The following is an 18,725-nucleotide window of genomic DNA, read 5'->3' as shown; positions in this document are numbered from 1 at the left end:
GTGCACTTTAGATGTTTACAGCGATGCCGCCCTTAACCCTTGGAATATTCGAGAGATCGTGCAGAAAAGAGAATATGTTGAAGTACCCTGAATTGTACAAAACGTCTCAGAACGCCCTGGACTTCAACACCAAGGTAGGACCCGGTGCCCCGGCTCCCGTTCAGTGGTTCTGGCTTTCCCGCTGCCAACATCGGGCCTCTGGATTTCCAGAGCCAAGGAGACACCAGCCCGAGACAGCCTCAGGTGCCAACCTTGGGCAAGTCATCATTTTTTAAGTTTCTGATATGAACGGAAAAGGTTTTATGTTGTTTGGCTTGTTTTGGGTTTTTTTTTTTTCTTTTTTTTTATTAAATTAAAACGTAACCGTGCTTCACTGGGATTTGCAAGGCAGCAGGAAGGCTGGTCTGGCATGCTGAAGTCATCATCCTTCTGGTCCTCCGGCCTTCTGTCTTTGCAGTGTTGTGGGGAATGTTCACTTTTCCTAGAGCTTAGTCATCTAGCACAGACAAGGGCTGGCTTCGCTTGTGTGAAGGGGTGAGGGGTATTATAGCATTCTTCACTAATTTTCCGTTTTGTCCTCATTAGAATTTTAGATTGTGTCTGGCATTAACAGTGTAGTCTCTGGGAAGTAACTCATTGAATCATAATACACGGTGTTTCCAAACCATAAAATAAAAAACACAAGATAAAATATCTAACATTTTATCTAAAATCACATTCTGGGTTTATATGCTACATAACAAGCGATAGGATATTGCCATCTCTTATGATCTATAGTATAATATGTATCCATCCCAGCAACGAAGAATATTTCATCTTCTGCATGGTTTATTTTCCTGCAAGTACATATTCTAAAGTTTCTACTGGTATTTGTTAATAATTCAAGTTTATATTTAGTGTGAGAAAGGGGGAAAAATTTAGTATTACAACAATCAAGGTCGATGCCATTTCGAAACTCCAGCATTTGTGTATTTTATAGCATTATAAAAGCAACACATACAATACACCTTCACGGAAGTTTTCCATTCATATACTTCATGTTTATTAGCATATTACTGATAATTAGATGTCATCTTAATTCAATGTCTTAAATATAGGACAGTTAATGTAGGATATTTTTAATATTTATGAATTCCTAAAGCTTTCCAAGGACATGCTCAGCAAACCAAGTGAGTAAAGGGCAACAGGTGCCTTATTTAGTGCCTCTCACCTCACACCGCAGGTGACGTTGCTGAGTCCACAGCCAAGAGGCCGTCCTTCCTCTGAGACTCAGTCTCCGTGACACACCGTGCATGTGTCCACCTATCACACACGTGCAACTCGATGCCACTGTTTTAAACAATTGAATTTGGTTAATTAAAAAACAGACACACTAAAGGATTCTTTAACTATTTCTCCTGAAAAGTATTTTAAATGATCTCTTGTGAAACTATTACTGCTTATAATATTCAGTGTCTCTGGTTCTATTTTTAAATGTTTTATTTTTGGATTTTTAAAATTCATTTATGATGCCCAGTTTGTATTAAACTCTACCACCTTGCTGTAATGTTTTTCGTTACCTGTGGCGGCTGTTTTCGAATGACGGAGCCACCGTCGGCACAGAGACAGGGACTAGAGCTCTTACTTGCCCGCAGGAGCCATCTGGGGGTGGGCACTAACTGGCAGGAGTTCCCACCCGCCCGGCAGTCGTGCCGGCCTCGGCCTCGGCCTCAGCCCGTCGGCTGTAGCCTGCGCTCCGTGGTGCCGTCTGGGAAGTTAACTTCCAGCCACAAACTTGGCCGTGTCACTCTTGCTTAAAAACCTAAATTGATCCTCGCAGGATTACCCGAAGTCATTCCTAAAAAGCCACATCTCTTCCCGTGCTCTGGGAGTGGCAGTCTGGACACAGTAGTGGCGGGGAAAGGGCTCACCAGGTAGTATATGGTTCAAATGTGGGAGCATCATTTCTTGTATCTTTAGTTACTGAAAATGTATTTCATTACCGGCAGAGCCCAGGCAGTCAGAAAAGTCATCAGATCAACCCAAAGAGGTCACACGATGTCCATAGCCGTTTGAATATTTTTAGTTTATATACGCAAGTTACCAACCACTCCTTATACGGTTTATGGACTTTTCTAATGATTTCAGTGAAAAGTCTTTGATTAAACCTCATATAAGTGTTTGGAAATTCAGGGACAAATGGCTACAAAATGCACAGTTGTATCCGCAGTGGTGGCTGTGGGTCCCAAGTGTGGAAGCATTGTCACCCTGAATCATGACGCTTGCTTTTGTTATGGTAAAAAGGGTCGGAGGTTCTGAGGTCGTGACAGGGGTTAAAGGATTAGCATGTGACAATAAGTATCAGTCAGGAAAATGGAAAAGTAGAACTAATTTTTCTTGCACCCACCTGTGCTTTCTGTCAAATAAAAACTTGTGGTAATGACACAGTGAGGAGAAGAGACAAAGGTTAATGAGTAACACAAGTTCAAATGTGTAATGTAGCGGAGCGTAAATTGGATCATACGATCCAGTGTGGCTGGGTGAACTAACAAAAGAAATTGAGATCACAGTGGAAAATTTTGGGAGGCAAGCAACTTAATTTCTGTTGTTTGAACAGCTTAAAACTATTAATGCATGCCAATTTTATTTAGCATAAGTTTTGTTTGCAAGAAGCACTTTTAAATGACAAAACTGCAACTGTTCGGAAGGCCATAAGAATTCTAAACAGTCCTTCTATAACTTAATCTTTCACATCTATGTTACAAAGACCGTATCAGAGATACTTGCTCTCTTGTTCTTAGCATACAATAGACATAAAAAGTAGTGGCTATTAAATGATGTTATAATTATTTGAAACTTGGTATTAACAAGTGTTAAAAATTTGTGAAAGCCTTAAATACATGCAGTCTTAGTCACAATGGTTTATTTTAATGGTTATACAATTTAAATGTTATACTCGCTCTAACAAGTATATATCTTTATAGAGTAGCGAGTATCTTTGTATCTCTCTATAGGAGAAAACATTGTATCTTTAGCCCTGAAAAGTTTGTATTTGTACATGGGGAAGAGAAAGGGATTTCCCCAAATTATAATCTTTTTAAAAGTCAGTTCTTGTGGAATTAGGAAAATAGTCCCATGTAAGAAATTTCAGAATCTGCACTTATTTTAAATTTTATTTTCTTTTTCAGGCAGAAATTTAAATGTTTGCTATTTGATTTTTAAAAAGTACAAGAAATTCAAGTGAAGCTGAAAAAACATTTTGAGAAACATAAAAATAAATAAATGACCCATGAAAGTCTAAGAGGCAGAAAGTGTCTGTCAGTTCTATTAATTCACAGTTGTGCCCCAGCAGAAACACGTTTTGTGCATCTAGCTCATAGATAAAAAGAAAGGTCAGAGTTCACAGAGCTAGTTTATCGCAAATGGTTCTCATGGATTTTTGTTTTCCCTCAGGTTTTCTGGGTTCATTGTTTAAATGGCCTCTTCCACTCAGTTATTCTGTTTTGGTTTCCACTAAAAGCCCTTCAGTATGGTAAGTAGAAAGGATATGAATGCTAAGAGATGACTTTTTACTTTTTTAGAAAAATATCCCATTGTCAGTATATGTTAAAAAATAAAGCACTGTTTCATTTTATGGTATTTTTCCTTAACCTCAGATGCATGCATCCAAAAATTGTACACACGTTAAGGATTTTTATCATTCCTTTGGGAGCAAAGTGATTTAATATATGCAAAGCCTTTCTTCTTTACTTCTCATGTTTTCCAAACTTGCAGAGAGTTAAATTTTAGGGCTTTTTTTTCCTCCCCCTGTTGATGTATAGTTTGAGGACAATAAGTGCTAATATTTTATGTAGCCTATTTTATTGTACCTGTGAGGCTTGTATCGAGCTCTTTATACTGAACCTGATCAGACACGCTAGTATTTTCAAGCACACTTGAGCCAATGTTTTGGATGAGGTTTTTAAGATGTTTTTATGTTCATCTTTTAAGTGTCGGCTCTTTCTCTGCTCATTGTGAGGGAATGATTATATTCTGTCAGTTTGGAGAGATAGGATCATGGCGTGTTTCCTACACACATAAAAATGATGAAATAGCCGCTTTAGAACAGAGGTCCTTGTGGTTCTTCGGCTGGCGCTGCTGTGTCCCGGAGCGGACCTCGCCTGAGGTCCCGGGGAGGACCCCAGCCATTCAGTGTTTCAAAACTGCAGTAATGGAAAATACGACACGTGCCCTGCCCCAGGAGTTGTCCATCCCTTATAAGGACAGGCCGTTCCTACTAAGAGCTCCTGGCTGCCCCTGCCCACCTGCCCCTTCCTCTCCACAGGTAACCGAGTGATCCTGGTGGAACACAGATCGGACCAGGTGCCTCCCTCCGCAGAAACCCCCTGAGACTTATCACATTTAGAATGAAATCCTCCACCTCCACCCTATTCCCCATTCTCCACCAGATGTTTGAGCTGGCTCTGCCCCCCAACCCCACCCACCCCACCCCACCTCACCTCCGATCTATGATCAGAGAGGCCCTCCCAGATCACCCCATCCAAAAGAGTGATGACCCATGTATAATAAGTTAGTGCAACCACTATGGGGAACAGTACGGAGGCTCCTCAAAAAGCTAGAAATAGAACTACCGTATGACCCAGCCATCCCACTGCTGGGTATATATCCAAAAGAGGGGAATTCGGTGTCTTGAAAAGATACCTGTACTCCCATGTTGACTGCAGCACTATTCACAGCAGCTCAGATTTGAAATCAACCTAAGTGTCCATCATTGGATGAATGGATAAAGAAATTGTGGTGCATATATATACACAGTGGAATATTATATAGCCACAAAAAAGACTGAAATCCTGCCATTTGCAACAACATGGCTGGAGCTGGAGAACATCATGTTAAGTGAAATAAGCCAAGCACAGAAAGACAAATCACATGTTCTCATTCATATGTGGGAGCTAAATATTAAAAACAATTGATCTCCTGGAAAGTAGAATGATGGTTACCAGAGGCTGGGAAGGGTAGCAAGGAGTTGGGGGAGGGAGTGGGGGTGATTAATTTACCCTTTTAAAGTGTACAGTTCAATGGTTTCTAGTATATTCACAGAATTGTGCAAATATCACCACTATCTAATGCCGGAACATTGTTATCCCATAAAGAAACCCCGTCCCCGTTAGCAATCACTCTCTGTTTCTCCCCATCCTCCACCCAGCCCCTGGCAACCATTAATTTTTCTGTCTCTGTGGATTTACCTATTCTGGACATTTCATATAAGTGGAATTATATAATATGTTCATCCGTATTGCAGCATGAATCAGTACTTCATTTCTTTTTAAGGCTGAATAATGTTTCATGGTACAGATGTACCACATTTTTTTATCCATTCATCCATTGGTGGACAACTGGATCATTCCCACTTTTTGGATCAATGGCAGATTGAACCCCAGAGTACCACTCAGGATGCCCTGACCTTAGACAAATTTTCCAGGTAAAGTTCATTTTCAAAATGCAAAATCAATATAGGTATGAAAGACAAGGCACGTGCATCTATTAAACTGCTGTGTCAACATTCTAAATAAGAAAAAAAATCGAATACCAACAATAACTCAAACCAAATAGATCCAAAACAGCAATGACAGAGTCTGAAAGGAATTCCTGGGTAATTTCCTCTTCTGGAGAGCAGACTCTAGATCTCTCGTTGCCTTTTTCTGGGAAGATGCCTGACCGCCCACCTCCAGCTAAGGCGGCTTTTCTGCCCGTGGAGACCTGGTCCAGCCAGCACTCGCTTTCTTCTGTTAAATGATGAAGGACGTGCGTCATAAACTGTGTTTTACAGGGCTGACGTTGCGGGGTTTGCAGTTGTTTTGCGTGATTTTTCATTTTTAAATAAGGAGGGGTTGGGGGGCTTGTTTTGTTTTATAGTTTTTGAAAAGATGGGGATACAGAAGAACAATAAACATGCAATATAATATGTAGCCATAACAAATACTCATTTATTCCCTTGCCTTAGCAATCCTCAAAGAGTAGTCTGTAGACTCCTGGGAATACCCAGGACCTGTTTGGGGGTCCATGAGGTCAAAATTTCATAGCTTAAAATTTTTTTAATAGTATTAAAACATTATTTGTCTTTTTCACTGCTGGTGCAAAAGCCGGGTGGTCCAGCTGCCGGTGCCTTAACACGGACAGAGGACCAGCAGTTCTTCACGGCCGTGCACGGGCTTCGCTTCGTGTGCTTGAAGACACCATAAAACCAGCGTGTTTATTGAGTCTTGAAACTTGGTACACATCGTACTGTTCTGTGTGGCAAACTGGGACGTGTATATAAAGCACTTCTGCTGCACACCAAAGTGCGCGATTGTGTCGAGCAATAGTGGATAGTTTGAGTTGTGGGCTGAGCCAGTTTCTCTCACGAGGTTAGAGAGTCTCCCGTGGGTGAAAGAGCCGTGCAAAGTGGACCTGTGGGTTCATTTTCCTTTCTCACAGGCCTCTCTCCTTTTCCTGCAGGTACTGTGTTTGGAAACGGGAAAACCTCGGATTATCTGCTGCTAGGGAACTTTGTTTACACCGTGAGTGCCGGACTTCCGCCTCCTTTGCCTATAAAATCAGAGCCTTTCATCTGTGCTTATTTTATTTTAAAATTTAAATGTATGCATTTCTGGATGCAAGAGTTGTTTACAGTTCCCTTTAAAGATGAAATAATTATGTTTTGACTCTTAAGGGACGTTTATATTAGGTTTTTAAAATGTCATGTAGGTTCACCAACTTTAAAAGGCTTCAATTGCTGTTGTTTTCAATGTTCAATGTTTTCTCTATTTTCTTTTTACTCTGATTACCCTGGTTTTTCTTTTTTCTTCCTTTTCACTTTCTCCTCAGTTTTACATGACCACCATCGTTAATATTTTGTTGCGTTCCTTAATTTACGGCAAATATCATCGAAGTATTCTTGGGTGTGTAACCAGTAATTATTCTGGAGCTTGTGATGACTCAAATGAGAGGGAATCTCCAGGCTTTGGGCACATTTAACCCACGCGCGGCTCGGGACCACCGTGGGTCACCACCCCAAGCTCTGTGGACCACGCACAGAGGGTCCCTGCTCTGCTCACTGCCATTAAAGAGCTGAGACACGTTTTTAAACCCTTTTCCCTTAAGAGACGACTCGAGAGCTCGTGCGTGAGGGCGCACAATCGGTATCTGACAAAAGTTTACTCCAGGCTTCGACGCCGAACTCTCCGACCCAGGCTCTGCCCTCTCTGCTCATGGCCACCCCTCAGCCCCCCGCAGGGAGAGGGCGGCTGCTCGAGATGCCAGGCTCTCCGTGGGGCACTCCCCGTGGATGGAAAAATTGCAATATGGTCTTTACGTAGCAGGTGTTTAAATAATGGAATGATAGGAAGTTAAGACCACTAAGTATCAGAGAGATTAAGGTTTTGACAAATCTGGGGGCTCCTTTCTGTCAACATCAACCCCCTGGAAGTAGCTAAAGAAAAGCAAAAAATATCTTTGAGGAGACTGGTGGCCTGTTCTCATACAGCACGAGTGGAAAAACAGAAATCAGTAGATACTTAACAGAGTGGATAAAAATAAATCAGAGTATACATCGTGGATGTCTCCTAGGGACACTTGGAAGCACCCGGGTCTCAGAAGGGTGTTTGTCTTTAACTTTATGTCAAACTAAATCTCTTTATTTTAGAGCGTTTTATATAGCTTCTATTAATTAATATTTGTACTTTAATAAGAGTTTTATTTCTACCGATATTAACCCTAAATTGCCATTAGACACCCTGCTGAGACAGCCCAGCTGTCGGCTCTACCCGAACGTCACGAGCGCGTAGCTGCTCAGCTCAGTCACCTGCGTCCTGGCTTGCTGGGCGTTCAAAGCAAGCAGAAAACGATCTCGTAGTCCCAGGGTTTAACTCAGAGTTATCCATTCTTCATAAATCCCACTTTCAGTCGTTCGATGAACTGTCGTGTTTATGGAATCAAGTGGCGTTTTCCCCTCTGTTTCAGTTCGTGGTGATCACCGTGTGTCTGAAAGCCGGACTGGAGACGTCGTACTGGACGTGGGTAAGAGCATCGCTCATGACAGCCGGCCAGTGTCTCGTGTCCTTACGCGTTCGCTCCGGTTTTTTGGTTATTTTTCATTCTAACTTAGTTTGTCCCTTTATCCTAGTTTGCAGGCTGTTGTTAATTATGGGGTATCGGGGTGATGGGGGTGAACTAGGAGTTTTAGTCCGGAAACACTGAGTCAAAGTTAAACTTGTTACCATAAGACGTCTCAGAGCCCTTAGTATATTATTGAATAATGTGAGTGTCCCAGGAAGCGGGGAAACTCGCAAACTTACTTGACTACAAATCTTTTCTTAGAGGCGTCACAGACTGGCATTCTGCAGAACACCCATGCGAAAATTATTCTGAAGACTGATACTATTAATGAAAGATTTGTTCCCAGACTTCTATAAATGCACAACCTGGATAAAACAAGTTCCATTTTAGATACCTTTTTTGTTTGCAGTAGGTCTATATCCAGGTAGAGACCCATTAAACAAAAAGAAATTCAAGTTTTATCTCCAAAAGAAAGATTGGCACAAGACATTTGGATCTGACAGTCATTGGCGTACAGATAATATTCTCACAGGTGACTAACTTCTTTCAGCAAGAGCACGCAGAGCAAAAGTAAGAGAGGCTTAAAGGCGGCAGAGGGTAAAAAAGATAAGAGGAAAAGGAGAAAACCCCCAAAGGTGTAGAGAAAGAACAATGCGTTCTAAATTCCAATACTGCAAACATCGTAACTTTCGTAGAAGAGATTAGCACTTAGTGAAAGATCCAATTTAAAAACACACACACAGTTATGTAGAAATGCCCATAGATAATATTTTTATGGCTGTGATAAAAAGCTAGTAAGAGAAAGTCTCGTCCGTGTTTGTGTGCTCAGTTTCCCTGACTGGTCTTTCCCGCCCCGCAGTTCAGCCACGTAGCCATATGGGGCAGCATCGCGCTCTGGGTGGTGTTTTTTGGAATCTACTCGTCCCTGTGGCCGGCGGTTCCGATGGCCCCTGACATGTCGGGAGAGGTAATGTGCGCTAACAACTCACAGTCCAACAAAACCCCGAAAATCGGTACTCGTTAATGAACTTTAATCGTTTGGCACGATTTTCCATCTTGCTGATTTATATAAAAATAGTATTTGACCATTGAAATTCCACGGTTGTGAGTGTGATAAGTCTTGAGAGAATATTTTAAACTTGAACATTTCACTGGAATCTGACATGTCCTTTCCTAAACGTAGCTGGAACAATAAAATACGGTTATCAGGAGCTTGAATCTCGTTAAGAATGTCTACAGAGAAGAGGCTGTTTTTAAATTTGACCGTAAATTCACAAATACATTTTGGATAAGAGATTTGGGGCAATGGTGAGTCTGTCTTCAGGACAGGCTGTTGTTTGTTCTGTTATCTCTTATTCTAAAGAAAAGTTTGCTGCCACTGGATTAAGTGCACTGCGTTGTCTTAACCATAGCAGTCCGGTTTTCATTTTGAAAGAATTAGGGCACCTGACATTTCAACCTTATCACAGCCCGTTTTCAATGCTGTCTCTCGGTTTCTTGTTGCACTGGTAGGAGTTGAGTTATTAGGTGTGCACGGGTGGGTGTCAGAGGATCTCCCTTCCTTCAGAAGAGATTCCAGCAGTAGGAGGGTTTATGATTTCAACTGCAGGAAATTTGACATAAAATGTATAAAAGAAAATGTGGAAAACATTTCAGGATTTCCTGTGACCTCACGGTAACTTGCAAATCAAGGTAACGTGAGCCCCGGTGCGGTGCCTTGTTCTACCGCAGTCAGAGGGCCGCTTTCCAGCGGTTTCCGTGTGTTTGTTGTCCCCAAATACTGCCTGAGTACCTTTTGCTTTTGACAGTCTGGTTTACAGATCGTTTTCATGAAATTTTATCTGACAGCATCCTGCTTTTTATAAATTAGCACAATGCAGACACATTTTAAAAAATTTTGCGGTTAAATTTATTAGAGAGAGGCATCCTCTACTATTACAGCAAAACCAGACGTATCAAGGAGTGTGTACTTCCTTCTAATAAACATGAAGCCTTCTTTTGAAACATGTACTGGGAACGCTAGAGAATTTACAGTATATATTTTAAGAAAAGAGAAAGCTGTGAATTTCAGCATCTCCTCTGTACCTTGGTCTCTGAGTCCTTTTTTCTCTGAAAGAAATAAAATCGATGAATGTATGATGCCATTTGGAAAATCCAGTTCCATTCTTCGTTTTGATTTGATGTGCTCTGATTGGACCTGCTTTTTCCTGAGGTCAGCGCTAATCTAATATGTTTTTCATTAGGCATACGTCTTTGCCTCGTTTTATGTTATTTCTTAATGTTTATTTTATTATCAAAATGAATAATACAAGATTTCTCAGACCCAGATAGTTGAAGCAACTGCGGCCGATAGATTTGATGACAAGAACTGAGTTGTTGACCACCTACTTCCAGGACAAGTGTGAAGTTTGATTGGCTTTTTGCCAGCCAAATATGATTCTACGGTTGCCTGTAGAATTCCCAGTATTACCCAAACACAAAACTTAACATCTTCTCCTGAGACCTGTGGTCATGCTGTGTTGGATTCAAAGTGAGACGAATGTCGGTTCTCCGGCACGTTCCTGTCCACGTCACAGACGGTGGCAAGGGCTGACACGGGTTCTTTTTGTTGTTGTTTTATTGCTACGGCTACTTTGAATACAGTGTTTAAATAGCTGGTTCTCCATCGAAAATATGAAGAGTGGATTAATTCAGCTGTAGACTTCACTAGCTTGTCCAAATGTAAGTCTGTTTCATTATTCAAAAAAAAAAAAAAAAGAATAATACTTTAAATGTAGTGCTTGCAAAGCGTTTTGGTGGGTGTGTTTGTGTCCGTGAGCCTCACAGCAACTTCATGATAAGGCCACAGCAAGAATGCCAGGCACGCGCTCAAGGGAAGATCGTCTTCATTGAAACTGTTTCTTGGGCACTGGAGGCACAGGTCCTAAAGCAACATTGTAGCTACATTCGGTTTTTAACATCTTTATTATAGGTATACAGTCGCTAGTTCCACTACAACCCAGCTAATTTCAGAAGGAAGTGACTGTTCTTAGGTCCACACTTTTACAGACTTAAACTTCTATATCTTAAAATTCTATATCTCGTTTAAGAGTATAGCCAAATACATATGTATAGACGCGCATGTGTATATATGCGAAAAATACATCTATGTGCCAGTATCTACATGTATGTGTGCAAAATTGGCCATTTATTCATCTGTTAACTTTCATAGCAATACAGTATTGCAATATATTATGTATTACATATATTATTATATATAATATAGTATTACATCTATATATACTATATATATACTATGCACATAGTAGATATATACTCTGTATATATAGTAATATATAATTGTAAGCAACACCAGCAGGTACCAGCTGACTTACACCTTTGATGCAGTCCACACCATGAAACACAACCCAGAGCAGCCCCCGTTCCTTGGGGCTGTTCTGCAGGATTCCACGTGGCGTGCAGGTACCTTTCTGCCACAGCCACTAGCAGGGTCATTAGTGTCTAAGCCAAAGACCCCACCTGTAGGATCCTGCTCCTTTCCTGTGTCGATTGGCAGCCGTTCCTTCCAAAATGATGTAACTAATTGTGTATGTATGTTTTGTTTTCCTAAAAGCTTAGCAAGGGCCTCCGGGGTGGTGCAGGTGGAGTGGAGCAGACAGACTGCGGAGGGCAGCCCCGTCCCGCTCCGTGCCGGTTCCGGAAGGTTCTGAGGCACCTCCGCAGTCGCCTTCCAGCTCCTAAGATCGAGATTCTCTTGTGTCCTCTTCACTGTGTTCCCTTTGGAGGAACATTTTAAATGTTGAAAGGGCACGGACCATTTTACTCTAGTTAACAGCGTCTCAGGGTGCAAATTAGGCAAATTAGGCACCTTGCGGGTACGGGTCTCGTGCTTCTATATTCAGCCTGATGTAGAGTCACACAGAGAGCGGGATTTTACAGTCATTTCCAGTTTATGTTCTTAGTTCATCCTTTTAGCCCCTGCCTAAAGACAGAGCCGTTTCTGCCAACGTCAGGGGACGGGGCCAACCTCTATTTTGCACCTACTGTGTTCCCCAGGCACTGTGTTTGATGCCAGGCACTCCTTGTTTCAGTTAAATCCGTGTTGCAAACCTTTGTGGTGAGCAAAGAAATCGCCAGCGACCCGGAGAATTCAACCCAGGTCTTTGTTTCCAAATCCCGTTGGTTTCCTCTAAAATTTTAAAGAATTCAATCCCATCTCTTAGGGGTCCATCGCTGTGCTGTTTTTTACTCGCAAGTGGAAACTCTTCTGTCTCGTAGCCATCGTCCTTACACCCAGTTGATCTGCTACTTCCCAGCTTGCCCAGGGCCCTGGAGAATTCCCATAAATTACCCAGATATAAAAGTGCGCCTGTCTCTTTCTTAAACATGCCCAGGTTTTTTAATTCCCACTTTTCGACACCTACCTAACTCCCTCAACCCCATTTATAGAAATTCCACCTCACTTCATATCCCAGCTTTTTGCCTCTTGTTCACAGCAATATTGGTGTAAATAACATCCATCTCATTAAGCAAAACGATGAACTAGAAACCGCAGGGATCCTGCGTCATCAGAGGGTGTGTGGCTGCCACTCAGCGGTGACAGGTCCTGACAGAGGGCCAGTTGCTGTTAGAAGCGCTTGCCGTGTGTTCGCTCATTTCACGTTCAGGCAACGCCGTCGGATGGGTCGTGTCGGAGATTTCAGGCACAGAGTGGTTACTTCGCCTTCTCAAGGCCACACAGCTCCTAAGTGTCTGAGCTGCAGTTGAGCCCAGCCCGAGTCTGTCCCTGGAACCCACGCACACCCTGCTGTCTGTTCCTTTTCCATTTCTTCTTTCGTTGTTCCTTTCCCCTCCACTGTGGCTTTTCTCCTGGCCTTATCAGTTTTACAGGTTTAAAGCCCTTTTAGCTTTGGTGCCGGCGATCAAAGCACTTACTTCTGTCTGGTTGGTGAACTAACCGGTCGTCATCTGCAGGTGATATTTCCATCGTCAGCTGTCCTTGACTGCCCTTGTCACTGACCAGGGGGGTCTTTTCATGCCACCGAGTAGCTTCCCAGCCCACCCCCTGCTGCAGCCCATCCTACGTGCACGAAGTGACCGGAAAGCTGTTTCCCAGAGATCTCAGAGTTGGGTTGCAGACGTCAGCTCCTCCCGCCCAGCCCAGAGCTGGCTGTTCTCGGTTGGTGGGCAGGGAGTTCCCGTTTGGGGAACATTCCTTCCTACAGCTCTGCACTTTGTTTGCATTACAGCAATTCCACGGTGCTGCCTGTAATAGTGACTACTCAAATGACAAGGATTAGCAAGTATCCCAGTACTGCCAACGACTGAAATACGTAACTGTTCCGAAGGACATTATTCTGACATGGCGGAATGGGTCACACGGATCAGAAATGACTTAGGAAAAGAAAAGAAAAAAGAGAACATCGTGGGACGAACCTGGCTGTGACTTTGAATATGTCACTGTCTTCCTCGCCTCTCACAAGTACGGTTGTGATTTAGGAGGAGGGCTTTTTTTCAAACCCGACTTGTGTTTTTTTCACACCAGCACAACAATTTATGGGGCAGGGAGGGCCCCGGGGGAAAGGCCCGTGTTATATAAACACATGCTGGCCCGCTTTTCCGACTTGCCTAAAGGACGTGGCTGGCTGTTTTTTTAATTTCTAGAAGAAAATGTTTTAGAGCCAATATGATTAGTCAAGCAGATTAAAAAATAAAAAAACTACAGCAAGGATCATTTCACATCAGGATTAATACCAGAAGCTTAGTATCGGCAGAACTTAAATTTCTCGCAGCGTCGCGGACTAGCCCGCCCCGGCCCCCCGGCCCCCCGGCCCCATCCATTCCTGCCCTCCCGGCCGGGGGGATCTATAAAACTACCGAAGGAAATTGAAGGTAAGGAACGAGCATGTGTTTTACAGAACCTCAGATCTCTCGGCGGAGGTTTGTAAAGGCGTTCTGAAAAACAAGAAAAACCTTTGTTGAACCCTTTGGTGTCAACCCGGCAGGAGAGGTATTAATAAACGACATTAGCGATATGATTTGCGCAAATTGCGCTGTTGCCCGTTTTATCCGACATAATAAATTACTTTTCATAGGAGGAATTTCCTGGTTAAAATAGCCCTTATTCATCTATCAGCCTTTGATTGCCCGAGTAGCCTGGGATAATGTACGGTCCGCAGAGCAGCCCTGGCGGGTGGAGGTTGCTGCGCTTGGCCCGGTGGCCTGGAGGGGAACAACTGCCCAGAACTGTCAGATGTTCTTCACGGAGCCAGCGACCGCGAGCCCGGCCAGTAAAACTCGCCACTGGCCACAGTCCTCGTGCCCCGGACAGTGCATGTGACGGGCAGACCTTCACACCTCTGCAAGCAGCTGGCCAGTGGCCACTCCCAAGCCCAACTGTAAGAAGCATATGCAGAAATGCAGAGAAGGAAGGGGAGGCAGGGATGTGACATGCAATCGTGGGTCAGAACGTTTGCAGACACTGCACGGCTAGAGCTGTCTCTAGAGTCGTTATGAGGACGGGCGTTGCTTTCTGAGACGCAGCGCTTTGTCCTGCCGTATACAGCACATGCGTACTGGGTGTCTCGTGGGCGCCAGGCTCTGCAGTTGGCTCTGGAGGACGTAGAGATGGATGGAGAACTGCTCCCTGCCCTGAGGGACCCCATTGCTGTTGATGGGTGTCGAGTTGTACCCGGATGTTGTCGCGGTGAGCCGGGCACGAAGGCTGAACGGGTCCTGCTCTTGGTGTGGCAGAGCCTGAACCATCGGCTCCGGCGTCCGTTCATTCTTGGCTTGGTTCATTCCATAAATGAATGAGTGTTGAGGGCTTCGTCGGTGCCGGGCACTGTTCCCGGTGACCAGGTTAGCTGGGCAGGATGTGCCCGCTGCAGTGCAGGTTGAGGGGACGAGGGAATGGGAGGGAGAAAGTCACTAAACCAGCTGACAGATGGCTAAATGGTGAATGAGTAGAGACAGTTTCACAAAGCACTAAGTGACAGGAAGAACGCAAGGTGACAGGACAGCGGACAGATCTGGGAAGGTCCTTTTGAAGTTGGGATGAAGCTCAAATGACTCAGGGGCCCTGCCTGTGAAGAAGAGCTTTCAGCAGGCGCCTGCGCCCTGGGGCAGGAATGAGTCTCTGCAGTCAGGGGAAGGCCGGCGTGGCTGGAGCAGAGATGGTGGAGAGAGCACTGGGAGCCGGCTCAGCGAGGTGGCAGGGGACAGGCCACCCTCCAGCCCAGCGTGCCAGCTCACGAGCCACTGCAGCTTGTGCTTGAATGACAGGCCAGCCACTCTGTCAGAAATACTCATAAAAGAAATTATAAATGACCTTGTGCCATCGGTTCCAATAGAGCTCCTAACTGGACATAATACTTGCATTCCGTCATGTGTTGATGTAAGGGGACCATCAGTGAGTGGTCTGAAGCTGCCTGACTCTAAGTTAACAATTAAGTTTCCTAGCGTGTTTCATCCAAAGCAAGATATTTTATGGCATTTTTTTTAGTGTTTTTTTTAACTGTGGATTAAACAAGATTGAGACTTATTTCTCTCCTGTGTAAAAGAAGGCAAGTGGGAGGCAGGCAGTCCTGGACTGGGCTGGCAGCGGCACAGTCGTCAGGGCCAACCCTGGCGTGTGTCCTCATAGCCTAAAATGGCTGCCTAAGCTCTAGCCATTTTACCAACATTCCAGTCTACAAGAGAAGGAAGAAAGATCAGCCCTTTCTGTTCTGGGCTCCTTCCTAGGTATTGCCACTGCATTTTTACTTAGATCTCATTGGCCAAAAGCTAATCACATGGCCACAACTAGCTGCAACCAGGAAGCCAGAAGAATGTAGTCTTTAAGCGGGAGGAAAAGGTGTCTGGCCAAGGATCAAGGTGATTCTATCTAAGGAAGATGGAGGGAAAGGAATAGGTTGGGGAGCAACTAAAAGTCTCAGCCATGGAAGTCAAGCATTTCTCTACATAACCCATGTATCGGCTTTTGTAGCTTTTCTGTAGCTAAGTACTTTTTGAAGTTTTGAGTTTTCTAAAAATCATTTCTATAGCTTTGAAATATAGGTCATTGTATTTTATAGACTGAATTACTAGTAATCAAACTGTTGATACTTCATGAGATGGTTTTTTAAAAGATTAGGCAGGACATGCTTTCTCACGCCTGTAATCCTGGCACTTTGGGAGGCTGAGGTGGGAGGATCTCTTGAGGTCAGGAGTTCGAGACCAGCCTGAGCACCATAGTAAGACCCCGTCTCTACAAAAAATAGGAAAACTTGCTGGGCCTGGTGGCCCGTGCGTATACTGCCAGCTACTCGGGAGGCTGAGGCAGGAGGATCACTTGAGCCCAGGCGTTTAAGGCTGCAGTGAGCTGTGGTGACAACACTGCACTCCAGCCGGGGCAATAGAAGGAGACACTGTCTCATCACAAAATTACAGAAACCTGTAAGAATGACACAAGTGAAAATATTGATCACTGAGATTATGTACCCTGTCTTACACAATGTATGCAGTAACGTAACATTTTTAAATTGTTTCTCCTAATAAAAAATATTTTGTTACTAATACTACCCTCATTTTTCTGTTACTTTTAAGTGTCTTAAATAGCACAATACAGAATATGAAAATAAAACAAAACAAATTCTGTTCTTAATTATTTTTCCTATTCTGGGAACCATATTCCTAGAAAATGATGTTTCAGAACCACACGTTTTCTAGTGCTCTCAGCACTTTTGTAGACTATTTTCTTTTGCCTGTTCCGTTCTCAGTGTGCACTGATACATATAGTCAAATTTTACTATTTTTGGGAAAACTTAACTTCTGGTTGATCCAGGTCCCAACTAGCTGTTTCTCCTTTTCCCCCTACATCTTTTTTAGTCATTTATTTTCTCATTACTCATTTTGCCAGAGGGCAGAGATGCAGAGGTGGTTTCTTGCATGGTGCAGCCAGATTGACAGTTGGTTCCGAGATGCACAGGCTGACCCCCGTCTCAGCCCCTGGCCACCCCCCAGAAATGTCCAGGGGAAAGATGCACATAAGCGCTGCAAGCTGGTATCTGATTTGCATGTTTTCCAAATTTTCTTTTTGTTTGTTTGTTTGTTTGGGATAACCCGAGCCAAGCATTCTGTTTGTCTCTGAGCAATCAAAAGCTGCTGAGAGTAATTGCAAACATATTGGGGTTTATCTGAAACACCCTTCTCCTTGGTGGTTTTCTGGATGTTCTGCCCTATTTTTACGCTGAAATTAATAATTTATCCCATATAAGAGCCCTATTCAGTTCGATCCGGCTGAGATTTACGGAGTGTCAGGGTGTCAGCGGATCAGACGGCTGAAAAGGAGAGTCCATTCTGAGGAGCTTGAGTGCCGTGGAGGAGGCCGGCAGATACTCAGGGTGTAGGACGCTAATTATGATGATGCTAACACAGGAGAGAGCACTCGCCCCCCGAGCTATTGTTTGGAAAGGTTTCCTGGTGCTACGGTTACCTGGGCCATGAGTGTAAGCGGGGCTTTCCACGCGGAGAACAGCCTGGGCTCGGGGGTGTTTGACACAACCTGTGAGCAGCATCCTTGTCAACTTGGATAATATTCTCTCGTATGGACGTACCTTAGCTTGACCTGCCACATTGTGTCCTATTAGCTTTGGCTAACATTTTGTTATTTAAAAGAACCCACAGGAATATGTTCATTCCCCCAAATTAGTTGTGTGGGATGTTAATAAACAGTATATGGGAAAAAGTGTTCCGCGATCGATAGATATATTTGGGAAACCTGGCTTTAAAAAACTACTCAGTAGGATTCTTTACTGTGACTCCCGGAAGCCCTAACGATGCTCCTCTACTGTGAGTGTCCGAGAGGGGGCTGCCCCCGGGCCCTTCCAGGTGGGGGAAGATGCTTTCGGGACCAGTGGCCAAAGGACAGTCTCACGAGATACTAACCTGTCAGCAAAAGCTGCACCTAATTGTAACACACAGTTCAGAAATTGAATCATCGAATTAGCAGGAACACATGTCTGTCCTGGGTGCATGTTGCCAAATACCTTCCCCAAAGGCTGGGACTTTGCTGGTGGGAATATGAATTGTTACAAATACCTGTTCCACCTGACACATGCCACTCCCCACCGCACCGAACTGTGACTGTGACATTTTAAGATCTGGTCTAACGTGCTAGTGTTTCTGTGACCGCAGAGAGACTCAGCACTGCTCCCTGTTCCTGGTACTTTGCCGCTGCTTTTGTGACCGTCTTCCCGGGTCTTTGCCTACCACGACTGCAGCTGTTCTCACAAAGAATTTAAACCGGCTATTTTTATGATCAGATATTAACACAGAATTTTATGTATTTGTAGCATTCTCCCAGCTTCTTGTTTATCATTTACTTTTCCAGTTATTTTTTTTTGAACGTGTGGAAATTATACATTTTCGTGAATCAGTTCTTTAAAGCATTTCCTTTAGTAGTATTTTTCACTGTTTTTAAGCTTAGAAAGCCCCAAGCTTTATCCAGATGCTTAATAATCACTTTTTAGATTTTTTTTTGTTGTCATTGCCAACATTAACTCTTAACCCCTCTAGAAGTTGTATTAATTTCTCTTAATGCACTCTCCTCCAAAAACATAACTATAACTAATGAAGTTTTGAAGCACTACTGTCTTCTGAATAATTTT

The 18,725-nt window shown here is 43.6% G+C and overlaps 1 protein-coding gene across 5 annotated transcripts in view; it reads left to right on the top strand.

Annotated features, from left to right (window-relative positions):
- The window catches only part of ATP8A1 (ATPase phospholipid transporting 8A1), a 179,858-nt gene that overhangs the window by 144,784 nt on the left and 16,349 nt on the right, over positions 1-18,725 (top strand). For all 5 annotated transcript variants that reach the window (XM_045531741.1, XM_045531738.1, XM_045531736.1 and 2 more), the window contains 5 exons: positions 12-134; positions 3,433-3,511; positions 6,478-6,539; positions 7,981-8,037; positions 8,936-9,043. In XM_045531741.1, coding sequence (XP_045387697.1) covers positions 12-134; positions 3,433-3,511; positions 6,478-6,539; positions 7,981-8,037; positions 8,936-9,043 — 429 coding nt within the window. The remainder of the gene's footprint in view (positions 1-11; positions 135-3,432; positions 3,512-6,477; positions 6,540-7,980; positions 8,038-8,935; positions 9,044-18,725) is intronic.

The sequence above is a fragment of the Lemur catta genome, chromosome 19 (assembly GCF_020740605.2).
Source record: "Lemur catta isolate mLemCat1 chromosome 19, mLemCat1.pri, whole genome shotgun sequence".
Classification (NCBI taxonomy): domain Eukaryota; kingdom Metazoa; phylum Chordata; class Mammalia; order Primates; family Lemuridae; genus Lemur; species Lemur catta.
Note: the sequence above shows the minus strand (reverse complement) of the source record. Positions and strands in the feature narration are given on the sequence as shown.